This window comes from Molothrus ater, chromosome 23, assembly GCF_012460135.2.
Source record: "Molothrus ater isolate BHLD 08-10-18 breed brown headed cowbird chromosome 23, BPBGC_Mater_1.1, whole genome shotgun sequence".
Taxonomy (NCBI): domain Eukaryota; kingdom Metazoa; phylum Chordata; class Aves; order Passeriformes; family Icteridae; genus Molothrus; species Molothrus ater.
Window position 1 is genome coordinate 4,916,573 of NC_050500.2, and position 22,291 is coordinate 4,938,863.

The following is a 22,291-nucleotide window of genomic DNA, read 5'->3' on the forward strand; positions in this document are numbered from 1 at the left end:
AAACCCCAAAACACTGAACAAAAAAAAATCCAACCCAAAAAAACCCAGAAAACCAAAAGAAAAAACCCACAAAAACCAATCAAACAAAAAAACCCACCCCAAAACAAAAAACCCCAACAAACAAACAAACAAAACAAACAAAAAGCACCCCCCCCAAAAAAAACCAGAAAACCAAAACCAATAACAAAAAAAACCCCAAAAAAACCCCAAGAAACCAAACCACAAAACAAACAAAAAAAAAAAACCTACCAAAAAAAAAACCCCAAACCAAAAAACCTGCTGCTGAATAAATACATAATACACATTTTGGACATCTCTGACTTGCTGATCAATCCCTTCGTTTGGTAACAGGCATTTAACAGTTCTGCATTTCACATAACACGACTTTAAGTACAGTTTTACTTCTCAAATTCTTGCCCCTGCCTGGATTTTTCTCTCCTGGGCACGGGTGAGTGTATGGCCTCAAAATAGACCTAAAAAGCTCAAGGAAAGCAGTTGGGAAAGCTGTCTGTCCCCTTCCATGTCTGAAGCTGTTCTGCCCCATTAGAGTGACCCGTCCCAGAAGAAAGGCTCTACTCTGACAATCAGGCAGCAGAAGCTGGAGACACACAACTAAAAGGCACATAATTATTTTTTTTCCCCTAAGGACAATCACTCTATGAATTTATTGCTTGTGAAACACACTATTCTGGCATAATGGTGTCTGATAAGCAGAGCAGGTATCCCACAGGCACAGGCAGAAAAGGTTTCTGCCCCTTCACTCTCTAACCACAGGTCTAGTCTGGATATATTTTTATAACTACTGGCTCACCCCAATCTCTCAGCACTTCCCAACCACTCATTTCTATCAGCTTTGACCCCATTGGAGAAGTTTCTGCAATGGAGTGTTTTGGTTTTCAATCTCAAACAATAAAAACACTGAATAATTATTACCTCTAAGAACCAGAGAACAGCTCTTTCCATCTAATGTGAATGGGCCATCAAAGAAAATTATTAAAACAATCTCTGACAAATGGAATGAGGTCACCAAAGACCACTGGGACCTCTGGGTTGTTATCCAGAGAATGATCAGAGCTTTTGGCTATTGTAACATGGTACAGAACAGACAATTCTGAGAGAAGCCCCCCTGACTGATGGAGCTGTTCCCAGCCTTCCCTTTCTTAGATTTAATCTACATATTGACATGGCATGAATTTGTGTGGGTATGCCTGCTGCTCTTAGCTGGAGAAACAGAAGGTAGGGAGGTTTTTTATCTCTTCAGTCCAATCCCAGAGGTAAAGCACCATCAGAGGACCTTCCCTTAGCTAACCAGAAGCACCTATGTTACCACTGCTGCCGCTTTGAATTTTGTGATTTGCTTGCAAAGACAGCAAAGAGGTAAAGAATCAGATGATCTTCAGGCTCTTCCAACTCAGCTTCATTTGGTGTGACACTTAACTGTTATAACTCCTGGAGTCAGCTCCCTGATTGGTTTATATTTGGAATAATATCCAGGAATTATTGTGTAACATCCAGTCCCGTACATGCTGTGGATGAAAACAGGCTTCCAGCTTGTAACTTGCCTCCTAAAAGCTGGATTTCTGTTCCAAAAAAACATTTTTTAAAGCCAATGAATCACTGAAGAAAGTTCAAGTAAACAGCACTTTCAAGAAACAGTGGATGAGGAGCAGAATCAAAAATGAAGGCACAAAATCTCCTTTGGACTTCTACAGCAATATTCCTAGATATTACCTGCAGTGTCAGAGAGTGAAGTCCTCCAGCAGTGGAGTCTTAGAATATCAATAAAAATCACATTAAAAATCATATAAAAATCAAATCCAAATATCTCTGAACAACGCCTCAGAAACTCTCAGCAACATTCCCTGTTTCTACTCAAAGTCAGCAGGGAAAGGGCCTCTCCTCCCTGGGGAGCAGAGCTCTAGGGGTCGATGAAGGACACGGCGATGTAGCGCGTTCCTCTGGTGGTGGGCAGCCCCTCGTGGTAGTGGGTCAGGCGGCCGGGGTGCATCAGGGTCCAGCCCTTCCTCGGGGCTCGGATGGAGCAGTTGTAGCGCAGGAACCGGCAGCCTCCGCCCTGGGGGACACAAGGGACACATGAACCTCCAGCAGAGACACTCAGTGTCCTCCATGGGGGGACACAAGGGACACATGAACCTCCAGCAGAGACACTCAGTGTCCTCCATGGGGGGACACAAGGGACACATGAACCTCCAGCAGAGACACTCAGTGTCCTCCATGGGGGGACACAAGGGACACATGAACCTGAACCAGAGACACTCAGTGTCCTCCATGAGGGGACACAAGGGACACATGAACCTGAACCAGAGACACTCAGTGTCCTCCATGGGGGGACACAAGGGACACATGAACCTCCAGCAGAGACACTCAGTGTCCTCCATGGGGGGACACAAGGGACACATGAACCTCCAGCAGAGACACTCAGTGTCCTCCATGGGGGGACACAAGGGACACATGAACCTCCAGCAGAGACACTCAGTCTCCACAAGGGACACATCAGCCTCCACCAGAGACACATCAGTGTCCTCCCTGAAGGGACACAAGGGACACATCAGCCTCCACAAGAGACACATCAGCCTCCGCCCTGGTGGAACACCAGAGACACATCAGCCTCCACCAGAGACACTCAAGAGTCCTCCCTGGGGGGACACAAGGGACACATGAACCTCTACCAGAGACACTCAGCCTCCTTCCTGGTGGGACACCAGAGACACATCAGCCTCCACAAGGGACACATCAGCCTCCTCCCTGGTGGGACACCAGAGACACATCAGCTTGGAAAAAGCGCCTCAGGGAAGGGGTCCCTGCCTTCTGACAGTGCTGTATTTGTGTTTCGGGACTTTAGCTGCTCAGAGTGACCCTGAGATGTGTTGGAAAGTCTCTTTTCTCAGTCTGGCAGTCGAAGAGGAGTCAGGGCTCTTCAGTTCTCGGTCTCAAGGTTGTTCATTGTTTCTTATCTATAAAATTCTTTCTCCTGACCTGCCGAGGTCTGTTCAGCAGGACAGTCAGAGGCACTCTGCCTGCCCCAGGGCGGTGTTATGTCTTTATACTAAAAACTATGTGTACAATATTTATAATTACTTTCTAATACCTATCACTTATGTTAGACAGTGAGCTTCTACTCTAAACCAATCTAAAAATGCCAACATCACAGCAGAAGATGGAGGCCAAGAAGAAGAAGGAGAAAGGCTGGACACGCCCAGATTCTTCTATCTTGCTCCCTGTACCTCCAAGCTAAAAACTTCAAAAATCTATTTTTCACTCCATGATAAATTCACTATCATCCTACTTAAAATGTCATGGCTTGCAGATCTTTATATAAGGTTGGTAATTTGCTTCATGGGTTATAATCAAAACTAGAGGCATTTTGAGCTCTGTGCCAGGGTCTCTGAGCTCTTTGGCAGGGGTCTTGGCAATCTAGGACACCCAGAGGGATGTCCTGAATTAAGACATTTGTGTTCCCCCCAGACAGAGGAAGGAATGATGAATCTGACTCCATGTTCTCAGAAGGTTAATTTATTATTTTATCATACTATATTATATTAAAGAATACTATACTATACTAAAGAATACAGAGAGGATTCTTACAGAAGGCTAAAAAGATAATAATGAAAACTCGTGACTCTTTCCAGAGTCCCGACACAGCTTGGCCCTGATTGGCCAAAGAGTCAAAACAACTCACAGCAGAATCCAATGGAACAATCACCTGTGGGTAAACAATCTCCAAACACATTCCAAATGAGCAAAACAGAGGAGAAGCAAATGAGATACTAATTGTCTTCATTTTCCTCTGAGGCTTCTCAGCTTCCCAGGAGAAAAATTCTGGGCAAAGGGATTATTTCAGAGAATGTGAATGTGACATCACAGCACTTCTGCAAATGTGACAAGGTGTTTGGGGACTCTCCCATATTCTGATGCATTCAAATGTTGCCACATTTCTCTTCACAGAGAAAAGCAAGGCACAATTCTTCCCAAGAATATTTCTGGGTTTCACATTCTCTGAACCTCAGAGAAAGAAAACACAATTCTTATCACTTGCTGTGCCTGTGTTTGTGCCAAAGTAGAATGCAATATGGGGATTGTTTACCCACAGTGATGGGGTTTTGTTTCCTTGGCCTATCAGGGCCAGGTGTGTGTGTGTGTGTGTGTGTCAGGACTGTTGGCTGACTGTCACGAGATTCTGTGCAGTGGAGTGCTTGGCAGATTCAGGTTAGATGTAATGTAACATAGTGTAATATAATATAGAATAATATAGTATAATAAAGTAATTAATTAGCCTTCTGATAAGATAGAGTCAGATGAATCATTCTCTCCCCTCATCAGAGGCAAAAATACCCACTATATTCCTCTTCCTCCACTCCCCATTCCCCCAGGATTAAAAGTCTCCTGCCATGAGGCATCACCCTCTTTTTTCCACCTGGGGGGGGTCACCTGGATGATCTGGTGTCTCCTATCAAGGAAATAAAATTAGCACTTGTCCCCACGTGGAGAAGAGCACTTCTCGTGTGGGCTGGGGTCCATAGCAAGCTGGATTGGATCCCAACAGGCCCCCAGGAATTCTTACAGCCATTAATTGTAATTCTTAGTACAAAGAAGCCTGATGTGGGTCAGGGCAGGGTTTTCAGCTGCTCCAGGTGCTGTGCTGCACTCCTGAAGCCCTGGCAGGCACTCACCTCGTAGTCTATGCCCACTCTGTTCAAGGCAATGTTGATGGTGAAGGTGGAGGCGTCGTGGTGGGGCACCAGGGATGGCTGCTCGTCAGGTTTGTAGCGAACCACAAAGGCCAGCTCAAACTGGGTCTGAGAGAGAAGGACAAAGAGCACTCTGTTAGAGGGCTACAGGGGTCTGTGGCTTCTGAGCTGCAGAGCAGGGGCTGACACTGAAATTGCATCCCACTGCTAAAGGAGAAAGGCAATTTCTCAATGACATTCTTCTGCCTGATTTTTGCCTATTTCCTAATGCACATACTTGGGTCACACTGCAGGGTCAATTCCTCTGTGCTGGGAAATAGCTGTGTGTATTGCTGGAGCATTCTTGTCACAAAACTGCAGCTGGAGGAGGTGCTGAGCTCACCATGAGTTTTGCTGTTAAGGTGGACACACTGTGGCCTCAGCTCTCTTTACAGAGAGCAGCAGGCACAAGCTTTCCCAAGGATTTTTCATGGGAAGGCAGTGAGAAGCACAGAGAGGAGAAGAGAAAACAATTCTTATCTCTTATTCACTGCTCCTATTGTTTTTGCACATGGTAGGAAGATTGTTTACCTGAAGGGATTTGGTAATTGGATTCTGGTGATGATTGTTTATATTAATTGGCCTATTAGGTCCAAGCTGCATCCTGACTGGAGACAGTCACAGGTTTTTCTTAGTATCCTTTTAGTATCTCTTTAGTGTAGTATAGTATAATGTAATATAATACAGTTTTAATAAAGCAAATGTTCAGCATTCTGAATCAATGGAGTGAGTTGCCAATCATTCCCAGATGTTGGGGTTGCCCTGCATACAACAAACATACCTTGGTGTAGTATCCTGGGTACAGCTTTTCTGTGATGGGTGCAATATAGTCCAGAAGAAACTTATACCATTCTCTTTCAAAGCCAATTTGGTTCATGTGTATGTCAATAGTTGGGACATTCTCATATCCTCCTTGTATTCTGCTGTCCTGAAATAGAATCAGCAGAAATACCTGTAAAGATGGGAACCTTGGAATTCAGGAATGAAAAGTACTTGTACAAATAAATATGATGTTTGTTTATCAGAATTTGCAGGAAAATGCATAGAAAAATGCATAGAAGATGGTGGAGCCCAGAACTCAAAAGAGCTCCTGCCTTTACTTACCGTGTTGTCACCTGTGGACCACTGGCCATAATGTTCCATTTCTTCCACCAGCTCATCACAGGCAGTGTCAGTGAATATGGGGAACCAGTAAACATCTGGGCAGGGCTGCAGATAACAGACAGGTGAGAACAGCAGAAACAAGGAGGTGCTTGAGGCAAAAGAAGTAGGGCTAAAATGAGTGCAGACTGAGTGGAAGGAAACTAAAATACTGAGGATAGAAATTTGTCCTCTGATTTATGTACCCCACTCCTACTTAAGAAAGCTGGAATGATTTAGGTCTAAAAGTATTTCAAGGTCATGTTTCCTATGCTCAACTGCTTATTCCTGAGAATTACAATAATGATGATAAAGCATTGTCCTAAAGCTCATTTCCCATTCTGATGGATAAGAATGATGTTTTCTTACCATTTCTACCAATTTTCCTTTCAGAGCTGCTGTGTAGTTTTCATGGATGTACTTTTCTCTCCAATCCTGCAATCAGAAGAGAAACAAACCACTAATTTCTGTGGGGCCCCTGCTTAAAGAGGTAATAAAAGGCCAGGCACTCATGCAAGCAGTATTTCACAGGCTTTGAAGATCCATGTGTTATGAATCCCAAAAACATGTTCTCTTCAAATTTTGTGCCTGTGCTCTTCATCCCACCTGAGAGTCACCATTATTACAAAGCCTGGGCTTCCCATAGTGATGAAGCCAATATCAGATCTTCCCACATTGCTGTGCCTTCTGAGTATGCAGGTTATCTCACCTCAGGATTGCTGAATATTTGCCAGAGGTCGTTGTGGAGGTGACTTGTCTGGTAATTCTCCAGGGACAGTATGTGTCCAAACTGATGCTGGTTTGTCAGGTACATAAAGACTCCCTGCAGGACAGAGAGAAATAATAAAGGCTTCGTATTTCTGAGAGCCACTGTGAAACCAAGCACTGGACAGTTCTCCAAGCTGTTAATTTATTCATTCTTTCAGTTTTATTTCCACCCTGCACATGAGAAACTCTGAAAGGTTACAGACAGAGACAGTAACTCTGTGTCCTGTCAGCCAGGGCTGGAAGCACAGGAGAGCAGCAGCTGTGAGATTAGGGTCTTCCTTCTTACCCTCTCAATCCCATTTAGAGCAGTCCTGAAAAGGCCTAAGAACAAAAATGTTATCCACATTTAGTGGTGCATGGCTACACAAGGTTTGACAGCAAGACAGAAATGCCAAGCTGTTCCAAAATCTGCACTGTACTGACTAGTAAGAGTTATTTACATTTAGTGGTCCATGGCTACACATCATTTCACAGAAATCCCAAGCTGTTCCAAAGTCTGCACTGTACTGACTACTACGAGTTCACCCTACCCCTGCCCTGGCAGAGCTGAATGCCTTGAAACTGCTTAATCCTGTCCCCTTCAGCCTGGCAGGCAGCTCTCCCCTGGCAGGATCTCTCCTTGACTGACCTGGCTGCGAATGTTGTGGCACAGAGCCATGTCAGCATCCAGCTTGCCACTGTGGAACAGATCCCCCTGCTCCAGCTCCGAGCGCAGAGCCTTGCCTTTAACCATGTAAACACTGCTGATGTAGGGAACATTCCAGAGCCCACTGAAACACAGCAGAAGAAAAGTGAGATACCACTGAGGATGACAGGCAGCACTGCAGCATCAGCCAGGCTTGCCTAAATGAGCCAGCTCAGAACAGTAGGAAGAAACCACACCAATAGAGATTGGCATTCCAGAAAAAATCACTTGTACTGCCCACAGCTTTTAAGCTGCACAAATGCTAGTCCACCAGGAAAGCAATTAATTGCTACTGTGTGTTTTTGCTAGGAATGTAATTAGTGGCTTGAATCTCTTCCCAGAGAGATCAACATATTTTTTCCAGTGATTTAAAGAAACTGAACCAGCCAAAAGTGCATAAGCTGATTTCCAGCATTTACTGGTCTATAAAAAAAGAGGGTCTCTCTTTTTTATAGGCTAGTAAATAAAAAAAATTATTGTGGCCTATAAAAAAAGAGGGTCCCTCAAGAATATGAATGAATCAACAACTCAATTTTGTGAATCTTCCATTCAAAGATCACCTGAAAATTGATTTGACAGAGATTAAGCAGCACTTTACAGGATTTTAAGGATCACACTAACTATAACCCCCAGGTGGGAAAACATGACTTGAGTAAGATGAGATGATTTCAGCAGTCAGCACTCTCAAACCCTTACTCTGATCAACAGAAAGTCTGCCCCAAGTATGTTATTGTCTCTGCTCAGGGCAGAATAGAAAGCAACTTCCAAATGGGAGCAGAGATTTCCTTTCCTATACACAAAGACATTTGCACTCTCTGGTTCTTGGACATTAGTTTGATGACAATGTGCTGCAGCAAGCTTTGCATTTGAGGGATTTTATCAGTGAAAAGCTCCCTTTGCACACTCACACTCTCCTCCTTTGAACAATATCCACGTAATCTTCCGAGCGGGCGTAGTATCCATCGGGGCTCAGGGCTCCCCAGAAATTGGACCACAGCTTCTCATGACGGCTGACCAGGGGGGCAATCACCAGCCTGGAAGCACGAAAGAAAAAGGAATTGCAGTACAGGATGTTACCACAGGAAGAAAAGGAAAATGTTTACAAACCACAGTACTGTAAGAGCTGTTTCCTCCCTCACTCACAGAGTTGCTGTTTTGTTAACTCTGTTGGAATGAAATGCCCCATAAGAAAGGGTTAATATGGTCCCAATCTCCTCTCTGACTAGACACTGCACCAGGTCTGTCAGAATCCAATTTGTTCTAGTGACTATATAAAAACAAAGCTAAGGATGATTTACATCCCCTGCCTAAAATCCAGGGATTACAATTACAGTGAAAAAAAAAAACCACATAAGAGGTGTTTGGCTAACATCTCTGGCATAGCTCTTCTTGTTCCCTAAACATCTCAGGGATGTGCACTGAATTCCTCATGTGAGATGACCAGTAAGCATTGCTCAGACCAAAGAACTCACTTGTTCTGTTCAATCAGGATCCTCAGAGTCTCTTTGTTCTTCAGAACTACCTCAGCATCCAGGCTAAAGTAATAGTCACAGTCAGGATCCTTCCTGCACAAATCCCTGCAGGCAGAGAAAAGGAAAGTCACATCCTAAACCAGAGGAAGACAAAGGACAGAGCACCAAGAACGCCTTCACCTTGTAGTCTAAAGGTCTTCTGGGTGCTCAGAGAAGTTTGGTTTAATGTACAACCCAGAGGGCCAGCATAGTACAAGCACATCAGATTCAGTATCCAATAACTGATACTGAGACACAGCCAAAATCACATTTAGCAAACTGTTTCTTCAGCTCAAACTGAAGGTTTGTAAATAGGAACTGAGATTCCTATTTACATCTGGTCCAAATCCACACCTGAGCTCAAACCTCCTGATCACAGACAGGAAGATACTCTCCCACTAGTCTTAGTTTTGCTACAGCACTCCTTCTCTTCAGAGATATGGGTGCATATCCTTTGTGCTCTGTGACTGGGCATATAGATGAGGGCAGGAGATACAGGGCTATCCTTCTGTCAGAACAAAGGACCAGTGAGAACTTAGTTTCTGAAACTGGACAAAGTGAGCTGGTATGGAAGCTGCTTTTTTCCCAATATATAACGGCATCAGAGTTAATGCCAGAAAAACTGAAAGGGTGACGGAGAAAAGAAGAGCAATCACTTGATAGGGATGATCCTGAGAACAAACAGATGTCTTAGTTTGGACACAGGCTGTCTCTGCCAGCTATCATGTATGGCCTCTTCACTTACATGCCCAAGTTACGTGCCTCAGCATTCTCCACCTCATCATCTGGTCCGATTACTTTGACAGCGAGATATTCTGTGCCATGCTCCTCCACAAAGGAGTCCACCTCCATCAAGTGATGCTCCTCCTATTCCAAAAGTAAGGAAAAACACTTAATAAGATGGGCTCATCCAGGCCACTCAGCCTCTTGCCTTCAAAATGAGTAGCTGGGCAACAGCTCTTACACCCATTCCCACTGGTTTACAGCTTGGTGGGTGTCACTGCAGATAAGTACACAATCCTGTGGGTTGCAGACAATAACTGTGATTACACAGCCTGGAAGTCTAGCCCAAGGCTGCAAAAGTGCCTAGAGTAGAGGATGAGGTGTACATTTTCCCCACATTTGCTAAGCCCATCACAAGCCAACCTCACTTACATGGTTGTGAATGAAGAGCTGGATTCGCTGCTTTGGGTAACGAAGGTTACGAAGCCGCAAGAAGAACTGGGAGAGGAATGGGGTGGGCTGCTCGATGAAAATGCCAATCAGAATCATTGGCAGTGCCTCATCCTGCATTCAGGGACAAGAGGAGAGCAGTGGTGAGTCATGTTTAACATCAGACACATAACAATTTTAAGACTTGTTTTGAGAGCTCTGAATAAACACAGCAGCCTTACCTTAAACCCCGAGAGGCTTCGCAGACCTTCATCGCACACTGTGCAGCCAGTCTCAAATGTCCACACTTGAGGAATGTAGTTCCCCAGGTAGTTCAGCTGCAGCTGCAAAAGCAAGTTTGCCAGATTGTGCATTACAGGGCAGGGGAGTTTCTTTGTGTGCATCCCCACTGTGGGGTCACATTTGAACTTTGTTAACCTTCTCCATGAACTAAGGAATCTGAAAAACAGGACAGCCTGAGCATCCAGCTACATGTGGGTCTTTGAACCAGAACCATCTTGCTGCTATGGGCCTGGACTGATATTGTTTCTCAAATGTAAATGTACACAGGGAAAGTCAGTCTATGTGGAGGCAGTAACCTGATCCATTGAGCCTAAAGGGTCACTTTGCAACAAACACAGAACAAATCTTTCTCTCAGGACAGTCCACTTACCTTGGTGGGTCCATTTCCATGGATCACCACAGGCAGAGTGTCATATAACAAGTTTCTTGCTCTCACTCGTGCGTTTTCAAACTTCAGAACTATCTCATCTGGAAATGACATTATCATCATCTTAAGGCTTTTATTGATAATTAGAAGCACAATGCCTCATTTATACAGAAAACTGCTGAAAAATGAAAAGTGTGGACAATGGATAACCGTGCACAAGTAGTTTAAGGGCTGCAGACAAAATCTTTAAAGGAGAAAAATATTCAGAATGATCCTGTGAAGTAACAGGAGGATGCCTGGGAAGCTGGAAAATGACTGGGAGTTGGCAGAAGCCATACTGAAAGGTTCTTTCAAAACTGGCAGTGAGGAGCAGCTACTGATGACAGGGACAGCTATTGATGGGAGGACTCAGGCCCTTCTCACCTAAGTGTTCTATGCACCTGATGTCTCTCTCTCTCTGTCACCCCTCACAAAAGTCCATCCTCTGGCAGAGATAATTGAGGACGTTGCCTCAACACAACCCCACAAAATCCTTTGGAAAAAAGACTAGCACAGATACAAGCTGCAGTCTGTCACTGACATAACGAGCACAGGAGCCAAAAACTACACTGCCATTATCACTTTTTACTTGACCAGAATAAAGATGGAATGGGACAAGACTGAAAACATTAGGCAGCATTGATAGGAAAGTAACTGAATCCCTCTTGCCAGGACCAGCAAAATCAATGAGCAGGTCAGGTCAGAAGCCTGGTACAATCAGTGAGTGCTCACAGGCATATCTGGCTGCTTCTCACCTCCCATGGCATTCCAGCATGGCTCTGAAGCAGAAAGGCAGGTGAGCCCTAGGCAGGGCTCTGTGTTATTACTTGCACTGAAGTCCCTCCCAGTTTCAATCCCCAAGGCTAATGCAATCTGACATGCCTGGAGATCAAAGTGGCTGGGAGGTGTGAGATGAAAAACCTGACCTGCATTCCCTGAAGTGGGGAAGGAATTGCAATGAGAGCACAGTTGCTCTCAATGGAATTGCAAACAAATCCCAGAACTCTGGCAGAGACTTTTAGTAAAGCTTTTTCTGTGGGGACAGCCATTTCAGAAATACAATCCCTTCAGCCATAACTTTATTTCTGGTGTCAACATGCAAGTTGCATTCCAAGGAGAAATGAGCTCCTTCCTTCCATCTCACCTAATGCTCCATTTAGGTTTTGGAAGATCCGGCTTCTGTGGTCTAGACTGATGTTGATACTTTCCTTTAAAAGAATTAGATAACCTTAATTAGAACACAAAAGGCATCCATCTTTGCATACAACAGACCCTATGCTCAGTGAAGATATATCCCATTCCTATAGACATTTGTAAACTCTCCAAACTCTGCAGCCTTAAACATTCCCAGATAATCATAATTTTAATTCAAATCTGGGACAACTCACCATTTCCAAGAACAAGTTAAATATATTCTATTAGGCAAAACTATGCAAACCCCCTCTCCCCCTCTTTTAAAGCTGCTGTGGGTGTGTCAATAAATCTGCATCATATGAATGAAGTAGACTTACACACAGTCATATAAACCAGAATACATAAAATACACAGGAATGCCAAAAACATCTGCTGTGAAAAGTTTCTTGCCTTCTATCCACAGGGCAAGCATGACCCTGAGCATTGCCCCAGGTACCAGTGTCAAACCAGAGGAAGGTGCAAGATCAGCTTGTGCAATCTTTGTTTTTATCTCCTGCTGCAAGTCACACTCTGAGTGGGACTAAAATGCAGCTCTGACTTAACAGAATTCTGTGTCCCTGCAGGCATCTGTAAGACTGATTACTGGAAAGGACAGCAGGGTGCTAACATCCACTGTCTGAGTGCCAAGTCTGGGGAATTACTCAGCCCTTGCGTGGCACAGGGCCAGAACTGCAGATGAGAACATTAAAGGGACTGCTCATGTGAAAGTATCACAGGCCATACTCAGATTTGGGCAACTAAAAAAGTTCTAAATTTTCTACCAGCTGTTCTAAATTTTCTACCAGCCTTGCTGGCAAAAAATTTCAAGTGTCTCTCTAGTCTGAGAGCAGGTCCCTATTTCAAATGTTCCCTCTTGATTTAATTGCTGCTACAGTTTGAGTTCTCCATGCATTTGGTCTGTCCCCAGGGACAGACTGGCCTCTGTAATGCCCAGCTGGGCAGGGACACCAGAACCAGAATGACCTGTGGGCTGCATGGTCTGGCCAGTGCACCACACAGTGCTGGAATCACAGTGCTGCTTCCAGGGTCCATTCCAGGCTTCTGTAGATATTATATGGCATTTTCCTAAAAGGTACTTCAGTGCTAGGCTGGCTGTCTCTAAGGCAGCACTGCACTCTGCAGTTTCTCATCCCCTGGGAGGAGGCTGGTTAGTTCCTCCACACTCAATGGCTTTAAACACCAGCACCTACAGATAGTGGCATGAGCCTCCAGTAAGATTTGTTTTCAGACATCTCTCTTCCCATCCACATTTTATGCTTAAATAGAAAAACTGCTGATACCAGAAAATGGGGGTACTGGCTAGAATGCAAATTTTCACCAACTCAGAATCAAGATACACCTACTCTTTTTTCTGGATCCAAGAAGATTCTTGTATAGAAGAGCTGGTCACTGTCATCATCCTCTCCTTTCCACTCCTCCACAAGCTTCTTCAGGTTTGGAGCATAACCTATGAAGCCTGTGGGAATAAGGATGAGGAGGTGTTTCAACCCAGATGACCAAAAAATAGAAATACTCCTGTATACATCTACTTTCACTTCTCTCACATGAAATCTCACTACACCCTGTGCTGCTGCAGACTCATCACCTTTCAGTTTGCTTTGCCACTTCTCCCACAAAGGTCAAATAGGAGGAGAAAGCTGAAAGCAAGCTCTGTGTCTCACCTCCAGAACCCAGGAAGCGCTTTCCATCTCGCACCTGAGGGTACTTGGCTTCCAGCTTTCTGTCAGGATAGATGTAATTCTCTGCTGAGAAAACCACCTTGCTTTTGGCTTGTCTGAACTTCTTCAGCAGTTCTGTGGGGCCTGAAGCAAAGAGCACATCATAGCTAGAGAGAGAGACAGACAAAAAAAAGGACAAAAGGAATGGAGTCAGAAAAACATGTCATTGAGAAATGTTTCTAGAAACAGATAATTCTTTGGGAATCTTTCTTTTAGTTCTGTTTAACAGTATTAATTCTGCTTAACAGTATTACATTTTTGGTAATGCAACTAATAAAGTGTAGTCTTATTTGTATGCTGGGCATATGAAAAGACACTGAGACTCCAACTCTTCCTTTTCTCTCTCCACCTCTCTGGAGACTAATTCTTGGCTCTCAGGACGTGCTGCAGCCTACTTCACCTTATAAAACAAATAACTCTGGTAAGAAAGGCCTGCCTAGTTCCATAGGAATTGTCTGCTCATTCTCTGCAGATGGAGGCAGCCAAATTCCACTGTGGCAGAATCAGGTACAACACTATCAACTTCATGCAGGAATTGGCATCAGCCTGTTCAGATCAGCCCTTCCCAAGTGCCACGGATGCAGCTCTGAGCAATTGCCAGGAAACCACAGAGCATTCAGGGAAAAAAAAAAAAAAAAAAAAACAAAACAAACCACCAGATATCTGGACACACTTTTCAAAAGCAATTGATTTCACAGTTCATCTCTTCTCAGTGAGAACCCATCCAAACCACTGTAAGATTCAGTTCATGGCAAATTCTTTGCAAGCATTACCTTTCCACAAAAAGGATGATCAAATCCTCCTTATCCCCGTGCTGCTTCAGAGCTGACTTGAGGAGACGAACCTTCTGCCCCCCTCCAGCTGGCTGCTGGTCATCTCCACCCTGCCACTCCTCATCCAGCCCCAGCACCTACACAGCAACAGGCACAGGGTTACTGCATTTGCATTGCCCCCAGATGAAGGAAGGAATGATGAATCTGACTCCATGGTCTCAGAAGGTTAATTTATTATTTTATCATGCTATATTATATTAAAGAATGCTGAACTAAACTATACTAAAGAATACAGAAAGGATACTTACAGAAGGCTAAAAATATAATAATGAAAACTTGTGACTCTCTCCAGAGTCCTGACACAGCTTGGCTGTGATTGGCCAGAGAGTCAAAATAATTCCCAGCAGAATCCAATGCAACAATCACCTGTGGGTAAACAATCTCCAAACACATTCCAAAGCAGCAAAACACAGGAGAATCAAATGAGACAACAATTGTTTTCTTTTCCTCTGAGAGTTTTCAGCTTCCCAGGAGAAAAATCCTGGGAGAAGGGATTTTTCCAGAAAATGGGAATTCCACACAGGGTCACCTCAACAGGGCACTTTCCCAGCAAGGCTCACGGGAAAGAACCAGAACCCACAAACTTGGTGGTTCTGATAACTCCCAGTGCAAATCACAGCAAAGATAACAGCTGCAGGACAAATGGACTAGGCAGCCTTGGATCCAGCCTCTGGGCTGGACAATCAGGGTCACAAGGTAACACAAAGCACTCCTGGCCACAGGGACAGGAGCACACCCTGTACTGTGTGTCCTGGCAGTGCAATGGAAAAGTGCCATGAGGCTCCCTTGAGCAGGAGTTATGGATCTCACCCCAAGCCAACACTCAGGACACTGCAGAAATAACCCAGTCACAGCACTTTTCAGCCAGCTGAGCAGATGTGTGTCCTCTCTTGAGCTTTTATTTAATCACTGTGGGGCCAAGGCTGATCCATTCCACAATTTGAAATTCCCTTTGACCAACTGTTGCCACATTTCTCTGCACAGAGAAAAGCAAGGCATAATTCTTCCCAAGAATTATTTCTGGGTTTCACATTCTCTGAACCTCAGAGAAAGGAAAAACAATTCTTCCCATTTGCTGTGCCTGTGTTTGTGCCAAAGTAGAATGCAATATGGGGATTGCTTACCCACAGTGATGGGGCTTTGTTTCCTTGGCCTATCAGGGCCAGGTGTGTGTGTGTGTGTGTGTGTGTGAGGACTGCCACTGACAGTCACAAAATTCTGTACAGTTGTGTGGAGTTGAGTGCTTGGCAGATTCAGGTTAGATGCAATATAATATAACATAGAATAATATAGTATAATAAAGTAATTAATTAGCCTTCTGATAAGATAGAGTCAGATGCATCTTCTCTCCCCCTCATCGAGGACAAAAATATCTACTATATTCAAAAATGTCTTTCCTAGCCTAAGCCAGTCATTAATGGTAATCCTTAGTGCAAAGAAGCCTGATGTGGATCAGGGCAGGGTTTTCAGCTGCTCCAGGTGATGTGCTGCACTCCTGAACCCCTGGCTTGGCAGATTCAGTTCAGATGTAGCACAATATAATGTAATATAGTATAGAATAATACAGTATAATAAAGTAATTAATTTGCCTTCTGATAAGATGGAGTCAGATGCATCATTCCTTCCCTCGTCAGGGATTTCCCTGAAAATTTGATAACCAACCCCCATGGAAGGTGCTAGAAATCACCTGGACTTTGTAGTTGAAGAATTGGGCTGATCTTCTGAACCGCTGGAATCCCTCAGTCTGCTTGGTGGCCACAGTCAGAACCAGCAGATTTTCTGCACACAGGGGAAAGCACAACAGATACTCAGCTTGTGTGGTTTCCACAACCTGCTGGTTCCACACCTAACTTGATTGTGGGTATAAAATGAGAGATTATGTAAAGATACAATTTCATTGCCTGAGTTCTGAGGTAAAAAAAGAATAAAATTAATTTAGTGGGTTTTTTGCCCTGCTAGTGAAAGCTACAATTCTCTTCTCTCACACAAGTACAGAAGAAATTAAACTTGAAGATAAAAAAAACAGAAGTACTACAAAATGCCCATTTGAAAGTCATCAATTTAATGCAGTTTTGACTTTCTGTTCCCCACAGAGCTGCTTTTTTGTCACTCAGCATTGACTGGATGTAGGGAAAACCAAAATTAGATTAAATGTTATTTTTCCCTCTCCATGGCTGCTTCAGTTTTCTACTCCATTCCTGAGGCATTTTCCAGTTTTTAATACATATTCAATGTGACTTTAATTGTGCTATAATTTTAATTTACATTCTCCTCCCAAACTTGCTTTTCATTTCCAGTCCCTTAAAAAGGATAAAACTTAATCCTGAAGTTCTCTTTCAGAAGTTTCTCTGTGGTACCCTGGAATATGATTTTTACGTGGAATTTCTGCTTTCCTCATTGCAATGATGAAATGTTGTACTTCACCTTCACAGTTTTGCTGAAGTAGGAATTTGTATAGGCTCTGGCAACAGTGCTTCAATGCAAATCCTGGCCATCCGTTTTAAACATCAGAAAATACCAGGAAAAACTGAAAGGACATTTTCTTGGCCTCAGCAGGCTTCTTTTGGAACAATGATTTTTTTTCAATGGATGTACCAGATGTATCTCCCTCAGGTACCCAAACTGATATTCTGCCTAGTCTTAGAGAGGAAGGATCTAGAAGTTTAGATGGACCTCACAAAGGCAGCAGAAGTGAAAAATAAGTATAAGACTCCAAGTCAGGAGGAAAGGAGATATCACCAAAGAAATTCCTCAAATCCTTTACCTGATTCAGAATAAAAAAGAGAAGAGAGCTTGAGAACAATCAATAAGTCAGGTCTAATTGTATTTATGAGACACATGCACAAAGTGATAAATAAAAGAATATGAATCCAATAGAGGTGAAGTTTTTAAGGGCAGATTTTTAGACATATGAAGTGCATTCCTAACCCAGCACCTCCAGCACACTCCAGTGCCTTGTGTCCAGCCCAGTCAGAGGCAGCAAATAAATGATTAAAATACATATTTCCTCAGGGAATATGTTAAAGCCTTTAAGGTTTCTAGCCATATGATGGCACACAGAAAGCCATGGCAGCTCTTTGAGAGATCTCTGAGCTCATGGATCCTGAGAAAGTGAGGATCATATTGCCAAGGAAGAGGGGGACAAGCATGGGTTTGTCAGAGAGGAATGCAGACAACCCCCAAATTCTAGTACATGAGGGGAGAAAGCATATTATAATAATAAGAGAAGGAGGGAAAGGAGGGAAAGGAGGGAAAGGAGGGAAAGGAGGGAAAGGAGGGAAAGGAGGGAAAGGAGGGAAAGGAGGGAAAGGAGGGAAAGGAGGGAAAGGAGGGAAAGGAGGGAAAGGAGGGAAAGGAGGGAAAGGAGGGAAAGGAGGGAAAGGAGGGAAAGGAGGGAAAGGAAAGGATCCTGACTGCTATGCAATTATTTCAGCCCAAAATCTCAGGCATCTCACATTAAATAAATCACCAATTCATTTTTGTGCTGCCATCCCAAAGAAGCCACACACTGTTTATGACTTGACTGCCAAAATTTGCTGGACAGGATGAGTGCCAAAGGCTCACACAGCACAGGAAGTGGTGTCCTATTTCTACGACAGAAAAGTTCTCCCCACGCAGTTTGTGAACTCAGAGGAGCACGAAAAACCAGCACAAAGCCCACTCTCATCCCCAGCAGAATCCCAAGTCACAGATTCCTGTGAGAAAGGACACAGAGACACTAAGCTCAGTTTCTGTTCTAAGAACTCTGTGCAGTAGCCACAGCTTTCCATCCCAAGAGACATTCCTTCAGCCCAGCACTGGAGTTTGTGCTATGTTGCCTCCACTCCTTCTGCTTTAACCCTTTCCCCTCTTTCACAAAGATTTTGCTGAACACTCTTGCAGCTGATGGATACTTTCAAGGACAGAGCAGGAAACCCTCTTACTTTCAATACTCCCTAAACAGATTGATGCATCTCTGTTTCCCATATCACAGCCAACTTCCACATGTAGAAATGCAGCTTGTTCTGCTGAGCCAGGCCTCCTGGGCCCAGAGGCTCCCTGGGCCACACTAGCAACTAGAAATTGTAGAAATACTTTTAATAATGGCATGGCTGCAAAAAGCAAAGCAAGCACTGGACTCAGAAGCTGGGGAGCTGGACTGTATTGCTGGTTCTGCTATGCAACAAGGAGCTAATGCAGCTATCCCTGCTTTTCCATCTGTAGAATGATAGAAGAGGATATTTACCTCTTTTGTGAAGGTTTTAGAGCTCTATAGATGAAAAGGATTCTGTAAGAACAAAGCACTGGATCAGGAACCTTGATACCAAGATCACAATGAAATGATTCAGTAAACATCTGAGTTTTTATAAAGAATAAAAATCAGAGACCAGATGAGTTCAGAACAAAAAAAAAAAAAAAGAAAAAAAAAAGAAAGTTATTTACTTCTGCCCTAACTACACAGGGAAAGCACAGCTGCAGCTGCATTTCAGGACAAGGAATGAATTTATCCTCAGGCTGTGATTTGGGAAATCTTACTGTGTCACTTCCTGTTAAGACAGTGTCTAAGAAAATAACATTAATATGGGGATCAAATAGAAAAAAAATCAACTGTGCACAATTAAACAGTGGATAATATAATCTTTGTATTACATTTACAGAATAATTTTTCTAAATTCTATCAATTACAAATAACTATGTTGAGAGCTTTTGCAGAGATATAAAATAACATCCAAGAGAGAAGAGGTATCACTACTCTCACATTACTCTGGAGAAGCTGAGGCACAGAAAAGATGAGGCATTTTCTCTTTCAGCCATGCCAAAAGTGATGGTTCAGATAACAGCTAATTCCAAATTCCTCTTCCTAACCAATTTACCTCATTCTCTTTCCCAGCCCTCAGTTTTGTATCTCTAATGCATACTAAAACCATGGAAGATTTGGGATGTGCAAGGAAGGCAGGATAGCACAGAGATCCTTTGTTTTAATTACACCACTGTAGCCAAGGAACTCCCAACACCCCCACAGATGCACATTAACTGTATTAAGTAATGTACATAAAGATAGTTATACCAGAATCTCACTGTGAAGGGAAATATTACACACAACAAGATGAAATCTCCTCCTAATTGCCACTTCTCTAATGAAGACAGAGATAATTATCCAAACTTCTTGGCAGAGTGACAGAGTATGAACCACTTTGTCAGTGCAGCTGACATTGTGAAGCTGCCCTAATCCTCTGCTGTTCTACCAGCCACTCTAGAGCTTTACTGACTGTTTACAGGGCAGACACAAACTGATGCTATTTTAGGAGCATCCCTGATCTTGAGTCACAGTGTGGCCAGTCTGGAATCAAACACCCTCGGGTAACCCAATTCTTGAACCGTCTAAGCTCAAAATTCTTGAATTCTTGAACCACCTAAGTTCAAAATTCTTGAATTCTTGAACTGCCTAAGCTCAAAACCAGGGAGTGGCTGACGCAGGTGGGAAGAAGGACCGAGAGTCCTTCACGGGGCTGGAATGATGGATGCTGTCTCACCGAGCTGCCCGAGGCTCCAGGTGCTGCCCAGGGGCTCACAGTGCCGCAGGCTCGGCCCGGGCAGTGCCGGGCAGCCAGGGCGGCTGAGCCCGTCCATCAGCCGGCTCCCCGTGCTGCCGGTGCCCCCCCAGTGCTGCCGGTATCCCCCAGTGCCCCGAGCATCCCCCCCGTGCTGCTGGTCCCCCCAAGTGCTGCCAATCTCCCCCGGTGCTGCCGGTGCCCCCCGTGCCCCGAGCAGCCCCCAATGCTGCCGGGCCCCTCCCCTCCGGTGCTGCCGGTATCCCCCCCGTGCTACCAACTTCCCCCCCATACTGCCAATCCCCCCCATACTGCCAATCCCCTCCATACTGCCGGTATCCCCCCCATACTGCCAACCCCCCCCATACTGCCAATCCCCCCCAGTGCTGCCAATCCCCCCCATAATGCCAATCCCCCCCCAGTGCTGCCAATCCCCCCCAGTGCTGCCAATCCCCCCCCAGTGCCGCCAATCCCCCCCATACTGCCAACCCCCCCCATACTGCCAATTCCCCCCCAGTGCTGCCAATCCCCCCCATACTGCCAATCCCCCCCATACTGCCAATCCCCCCCAGTGCTGCCAACCCCCCCCATACTGCCAATTCCCCCCCAGTGCTGCCAATCCCCCCCCAGTGCTGCCAATCCCCCCCATACTGCCAATCCCCCCCAGTGCTGCCAATCCCCCCCCAGTGCTGCCAATCCCCCCAGTGCTGCCAATCCCCCCCCATACTGCCAATGCCCCCCAGTGCTGCCAATCCCCCCCCATACTGCCAATGCCCCCCAGTGCTGCCAGTATCCCCCGTGGCCCGAGCAGCCCCCCGTGGTACCAATCCCCCACCCCGTGGTACCAATGCCCTCCGTGCTGCCGGTGCCCCGAGCACCCCCCGTACCTTCCTGCTGCGAGGCACGGCCGCTCCCCGGCCCGAGCAGCGCCAGCACCGCCCAGAGCAGCAGCAGCACGGCCGGAGGCACCATGGAAGCGGCTTCTCCTGCGCACACAGAGCAGGAGCGGTGCCTGCGGGACGGAGCGGGGCTGCCGGAGCTGTGCCACGCACCAGACCCGCCCTGGAGGAAGCGCGGAGGCGCCGGCTCCTCCTCCCGGGCAGCCCCCGCAAGAGGCGGGAGGGAGCCGGGGCAGGGCTGGGGGATCCTGGTAAAGCGAGGGAACAGCGAGGTGAGCTCGTGGGTTTGATCCCGGAGCTGCAGCGGATTAAAAATAAATAAAATACGCATTTTTCACATCCCGGTGTGAAAAATGTGTATTTTATTATTGGCTTTTTGCAAATATTAAAGTGAATATTATACGTGTTGTGTTAGACAGTAATGCTGTGTTAATTCTCTTAAGTAGTGTGTTAAATATAGCTTTAGGTTATAAAAAAATGTTAAAATAGAAATTATGCTATGTAGGATACTTTTTTTAAAGAAAGGACTTGCAGCCACAGGACACCTGAATCTTTCAGAGAAAGAGAATTTATTGCTCCTTTATCAGGAGAAATTCCTGCCTTGAAGGCGCTGTTAGGATTCAGAGGAAGAAGCTGATGACCAGACAGAATCCTCTGTTTGAATGGAATTTATGCATCATGTATGAAGTGTATGAACATGCAACAAGCTATTGTTTTTAATGGTTAATCCTTTGTTAACGTGGGTCCTTTTTTGGGCTCGTGCTGCCCAGAAAGAGGTACCCAGACTGTCTGTAACTCTTTGTCTCCATTGTCTCATATTGTCCTAATTCAATTTGTCCAAATTATTATCACTCAATTTGTATTACTATTTTTAGAACCATGTTATTACTATTAAACTTTTAAAGTTCTAAAAACAAGTGATTGGCGTTTTTCACACCCAGGGTGCGGGATCCTGCGGGGGCCGGGCAGCGGGCAATGGATGAGCAGAGGGGCAAAGAGGCATTGAGCTGTGGAAACCCAGGGCTCTGGGAATATTTCTGTGTCTGCTCTGGGGCTGCCCTGACCCCCAGGGCAGCACTGACTCTGACCCTCATTCATGGAGAAAGTTTCCTAAACTCCAGAATAGACTGGAATCCACAAAAGTGTGAAATAGATTCTAGAGAGCAGTGCAGGTGTGTCACTGGGTGAGAAATTAAGGTTTTGGGATTTTCAGTATGTTGTGGATGGCAGCAAGATGGAGGGCACAGGGTGTTGTCCTGGGTTTCTTCTTCATGCTTCTTCTTCCTCCTTCTCCATGGGTTTGGGTGGCATTTTGTAATGGGGCAGAAAAGTCTGCACTGCAGCTCTGTGGGATCAGTTACTGGGTTAAAAGGGAAAATAATCCAGGTGTCAGCTCTTAATTG

At 44.9% G+C, this 22,291-nt stretch overlaps 1 protein-coding gene across 1 annotated transcript; it reads right to left on the bottom strand.

Moving 5' to 3' along the window:
- Window positions 1-613: 613 nt before the first annotated feature.
- PLOD1 (procollagen-lysine,2-oxoglutarate 5-dioxygenase 1) lies at window positions 614-20,976 on the bottom strand. The gene is made up of 19 exons (XM_036396440.2): window positions 20,877-20,976; window positions 16,146-16,237; window positions 14,399-14,535; window positions 13,569-13,732; window positions 13,251-13,363; window positions 11,858-11,921; window positions 10,678-10,775; window positions 10,247-10,348; window positions 10,008-10,139; window positions 9,598-9,719; window positions 8,814-8,918; window positions 8,250-8,375; window positions 7,285-7,426; window positions 6,598-6,711; window positions 6,258-6,323; window positions 5,853-5,957; window positions 5,530-5,676; window positions 4,692-4,817; window positions 614-2,074 (listed from the first exon to the last, which is right to left on the bottom strand). Exons 1-19 carry the CDS (start codon window positions 20,959-20,961, stop codon window positions 1,919-1,921), a joined length of 2,196 nt encoding a protein of 731 aa, XP_036252333.1. The 5' UTR covers window positions 20,962-20,976; the 3' UTR covers window positions 614-1,918.
- Between the last annotated feature and the right edge of the window lie 1,315 nt (window positions 20,977-22,291).